Raw genomic sequence first — 5261 nt, 5'->3', positions numbered from 1 at the left:
TAATAAGGGTTTAACGAGACACATTATCTACCAATGGGCATTTAAGGGGGAGTGTTATGAATATCTTATTAAATGGATGTTCATCATGATTAAGATAAAGTTTTGATGTACTTTAAATTCTAATAGTTATTAGAATTAGATATCTACCTCTTTTATACTTCTTATGCCTATAAATAGAGACTCTGATGAAGCATTGTAAATTATTCCTTTGATTAATAAAGTATATTCTCTATTGCTTTCATATTTTATTTGTTCTTAATTTTCCTATCTCTATTTAATTTATAACAAAAATATTTTTTTAAATTTTATATAAAATATAAAAATAAAATACTCTCATATTACAAATAAATTTGGATGTCCATATTCTAATCCATTCATTTATGAGATAAGTGAAATGAGATATGAGAAAATTCTCTATTGATTTGATCTAATTTACTTTAAGTGTTTTTTATTTAATTATTTTATAACATGTCAAAATAATTGTAAAATATAAAAACATAAACACTTTAATAATAATATTTTTATGTCAAAATAATTATAAAATATAAAAACATAAACACTTTAATAATAATATTTTTAATATATATAATGAATAAATTTTTAATAATATCAGCAACAACTCCCTTAAAAGTTAAATAATAGCAGCTTTGATAATAGTAAGAATAGATAAATGTTATATTAAAAAAAATGAGTTATTCAAAATGAAAAAAAGAGGAGATTTTTAAGATAGTTGTTGTTCCAAAAATCTAATCCAAACTCGGAACTCTGTTCACCATGGTCACCACTACCACCGCCACCCTCTTCCTCTCCCCACCACTTTTCACTGCAAAATACTCCTCCTCCTCCCTCCGCATCAACCACTCCCTCCTTCCCTTCCCTTCTCTCAAACCAAAACCCCTCCACTCCCCCTCAACTCCAACCCTTAAACCCTCGTTCCTCGTCCGAGTCGACGACGGCGACGCCGATGCCGGAGGACCCGATGGCTACGACATGGACGAAGAAGAAGTCGAAGAGCTGGACAACAAGAAAGACTTCGATGTTGAATACGACCCTTTAGCTGCCGCCTCTGCTGCCACCGCTTCTTCTGCTACTATTGACGTCGACATTCAAATTACTGAAAGCAAGAGCTTTGTGTCGACTCAAGGGTGGGACTCGGATATGGTGGTAGACTATAGGATAAATGAGGAGGAGTTTCATAAGATTAGCTTGATGGATTGCGATTTTTTTATTCGGAAACCACCTGACCCGGATAATGATGTTTATGATTTCAGGGAGGTTAGTGACTTGTCCTCTTACTTATTTTCTCAATATATATGGGTTTTGATGCACTTTCATTGTGATTTCTGCTCATTTTGTGTTACTTGGTTAGTTTTTCGGATATGGGTTTTGCTTTAATTTTGTATTGAATTATTGTTTCCCGATATTTTTTATATTACTTCCATTGGTTTTAGTTTACTTATTTTTGGTTAGCTTTTATGAAGAAGATGACAATATGAGTTTATATAGAACAGTTTTAATCAGGACATTCTCGAACCAGAAATTTTGTCTTCCTGAATATTTAAGGTTATGTTTTGATATCCCATGAGAAAGCTTCATTTAGTGGAGGCCTTGTGTGCGTGTGAAAAACCTGCATAACCATAATAGATGGTTTCTGCATGGATTCGCACTCTTAGGTCCAATAGTTGGAATATTTTTCTTGTGTGTGTGTTCTCATTTGCTTCGTTCTTGTCCAAGTTGCTCTCATCCCTTTGCTCATAACTACATATCAACTCCTCGCAGTGTAAAAACCCTTCTTTTGCAGGGCCGTACTCTTAAATCTAAGCAAACCAAATTTTCGTAGTGAGATTGCACAAATAGACTCAGCTTTGAGTGGTGTGAATTTTCTCGCAATTGTCCTGACTTCCCTATTTGTCCATAGTCTATTAATTGATTGATTTGAAGATTGCCTCTAGTTATTCTTGCCGTAGTTGCTCCCATCCCTTTGCTAGTAGCTATAAAACACTCTAAATCTGCTTTTCAGTTAAAAAACCCTTCTTTTCATAATGACGCACTCTCACATATGGCAAAATGAATTTACTTAGTAGGATTGCACAAATTATCTCAGTTTCACGTGCTGTAAATTTTCTCGCGATATCCCTCGTTAGTTGATTGACTTGAGGATCTTCCTCCTTGCTATTTTCTGTCTTTAACTTTGATCTGATTCTTATTTCTATTGTTTATATGATTTTCCTTAGATGTATGTCTCTCCACCGGATACGGACGTGTATTCTATTCCAAAAGTTTTGGCTCCAATGCCTCAAAAGGTAAGTAGTGTACTCATTTTACTTTTTCCTTGTAAGGCATACAATATCTGATTCCTTATATGAAGTTACTGCATCGATAATGTTATAGATTTGAGCTGTGTATTTTACTCTGCTCACTGTATTTGTTCATCATTTGACTTTTTTTGCCATGGCTAGTTGAAATTGACATCCTTTGAATTGGTATTCTGATTTGTTTTCAATAATGGGCGCAACTGTCTTCATGTCAAACTTGCAGTACATCCGCTGTGCAATGAGTGATTATGGCTGCTACAATGTTACAGAGCCACCAATTGATGCACCTCGAGATCCACTTTATAAAACGGAGCGAGAGGTCATGAAGGTATGACTTGTCTATTTCTGAATAGTGTTTCATTTGTTTAAAATGTGAATCCGTTAGCCTTCTAGTTTTTACTCTTCCTGAATCTAATCCCTCCTCCAGCAAACCGATTCTTCCAAGATGTTTAAATGTAATTATCAGGTTGTTATGACCTTTAGAAAATTTGGTTATCTGTCTCTAATGTTCTGTACAAGCATGCTCGAATCTCATCTTCAGTGAATCTAACTCGGCAAATCCTCAACTATTATGTGAGGTTCAACTTGTTTAAAATTTTTATCAAAGAGATAAAATCCTAATTGTTTCCCCTATTTCCTTTGTATTTGTCAATTGCAGCCTACCTTGTTGTTTAACCTCTGTTGAATAACTAAGTTAATATGCTCTTTATAGCACTGCTACAGTTATGATATTGGATTTACTGAGAAATAAAAGAAAACTTTGTATAACCCCACATGCCGGAAGAACCATTAAAGGAGGAGAAATTGGTGGCAAGCTTATACTTGTATGTTAATTGCAAATGCCAATGAAGTCTTAATTTACCGTTGTCATGATTGCAAAACTAGGTTATGCTGGTTATACAAAAATTACAGAATTTCGGAATTCATAACAAATAAAAAACCTTCTTCTCATTTATGATATTTAGAAATGTGTTTGTGATCTCAATTTGGGGAAAGAAGGGGGGGGGGGCAGGCAAAGGATGACCGGTAGTTATCTTCGAGCAATATTGTGAGCTGATTGCTTTCTTATTGCAGGTTTTCTTAACAAAACATTATAGGAACAGGAGATTAGGTGACCCCGAATTTGTGCTAGACTTTGAGGAGATATATGTGATTGATTCAAAGACCAAGTCAATTACCAGAGCAAAGGTTTTGGTAAGTAACTCTGTATTTAAATCTACATTGGATACACTTCTACTGCATATGTGGCTACAAGATGACTTGTATTTCATTCTCTTTTCGATGTAATTGAGCTTGCTCCGGAACTTATTTCAAGCACAACTTCAACAATGAACATCAGAACATATCAAGCAATTGATGCCGGTTCGAGCGGAAAAATGAAAAAGAAACTAAATTTCATAATGTTTCTATATTTCTCCTATTAACTGTGGTTCTTTCTGAGCATAAATTGAAGTTGGGGTAGTCAGTCACCAAGGAATCCTCTTATCCTATCTTTTATCGATGCTTGAAAGTTGACTTTCTGATCCGTATCAGTTGTTTGTTACTCATTCAATGATTTACCATGTTAATTGATTCTTTCTGTAGGTCACTGTTCCAGGAGGAAGAAACCGGGATAGAAAGAATGACCTACTTGTTATACGTGATAACGGAAACTCCTTCAAAATAATTCATTCGGTGACTATCCGTGCTTCGTATCAATTTCTGCCATACTCCCTGTTTTTGCATTACCTAATTTACTTTTCTGTGCTTCCAGAGTGAAAGAGATGATCCTACAACTGTAATCGAAAGGGAAGAATGGGACAAAACCAGACAAGACATGGAAAGACATCTCAGGAAGCTACGAGATTTCAGCATTTCGAATTGGTTCTAATCGAACATCGAGGTTGTTTCATGAAGATTGCCTGGATTTATCAGCACGGTGAGAAAATGAAGGATGAACTTGTAAAATCAAAACTTGAGACTTAGGATTAGGAAATTCACTTTCTTCACCAATGGTTCCTAGCTGAAGCTGAAAATGGTTGATGTTGTTGGCATTAGCCAGGCACTTGGCGTGTTCAATTTTGTTGTATGTTGTTAGAACTTGTAATTTAATCTTTTCTTCTCTTGTATAATCGGTCTCTTTTACTTTGAAAATTCTTACACTAGGCCCATTTAATAACATGTTCTCTGTTAGGAAGGGCTCGCCTCTTTTGGTCCAACCGTATATGATATGTTTCTGCTTGCAAGTTGCTCATATCAATAACATATATTGAAAAAGTAGAATATAAAATTTCCGTAGATATGGGGACTTTTAAAAATACAATATTATTTAAATTATTTTATTTAATTTTGAATCGTATATTTATAGAATTGGTTTTAATGTATTATTGTGATTTAAATTGTTTGTTTATTGGATTGGATAACATTATTTAAACGGCTCATACTAGTCATGTATTTCATTTTTTTCTTATCATAAAATATTTATTTTTAAACATAATTCATGGATGACTTAAATTATTTATATGGATTTAACAACATTATTTAAACCGGGTCATACTAATAATGTTTTCATGTCATGTTAAATGATATATCTAAACAACTTAATCTATAGGTTATTTAAATAATTTATATGGATTTGACAACATTGTTTAAATTAGGTCCAACTAATTATTATTATTGTTGTGTAATATTTAAAAATAATAATATCATAAAAAATTATTTTTAAATGATATATTTAAATAAATTGGTTGATATATTATTTAAACTTTTATATGGATTTGACAACATTGTTTAAACTGGTTATGCTAATCATGTATTCATTTTGTTTTCATGTTATTTTGTTTTATCTCAATCTATATTATATTATTTTGTATAAATTATCATGATTATTGGACTTTAATTTTAAATTTATTTAAAAATATTAAAATATTTAATATCTTATAATAATTGTTTAATATAACAAAAGTT

The 5261-nt window shown here is 32.6% G+C and overlaps 1 protein-coding gene across 1 annotated transcript; it reads left to right on the top strand.

Annotated features, from left to right (window-relative positions):
• Nucleotides 1-686: 686 nt before the first annotated feature.
• Nucleotides 687-4518, top strand: LOC105797147 (hypothetical protein). Its single transcript, XM_012627080.2, has 6 exons — nucleotides 687-1275; nucleotides 2235-2303; nucleotides 2539-2643; nucleotides 3390-3509; nucleotides 3900-3989; nucleotides 4069-4518. The coding sequence occupies exons 1-6, from the start codon at nucleotides 775-777 to the stop codon at nucleotides 4183-4185; spliced, it is 1002 nt and encodes a 333-aa protein (XP_012482534.1). The 5' UTR covers nucleotides 687-774; the 3' UTR covers nucleotides 4186-4518.
• Nucleotides 4519-5261: the final 743 nt, after the last annotated feature.

The sequence above is a fragment of the Gossypium raimondii genome, chromosome 3 (genome assembly GCF_025698545.1).
Source record: "Gossypium raimondii isolate GPD5lz chromosome 3, ASM2569854v1, whole genome shotgun sequence".
Lineage (NCBI taxonomy): Eukaryota > Viridiplantae > Streptophyta > Magnoliopsida > Malvales > Malvaceae > Gossypium > Gossypium raimondii.
Note: the sequence above shows the minus strand (reverse complement) of the source record. Positions and strands in the feature narration are given on the sequence as shown.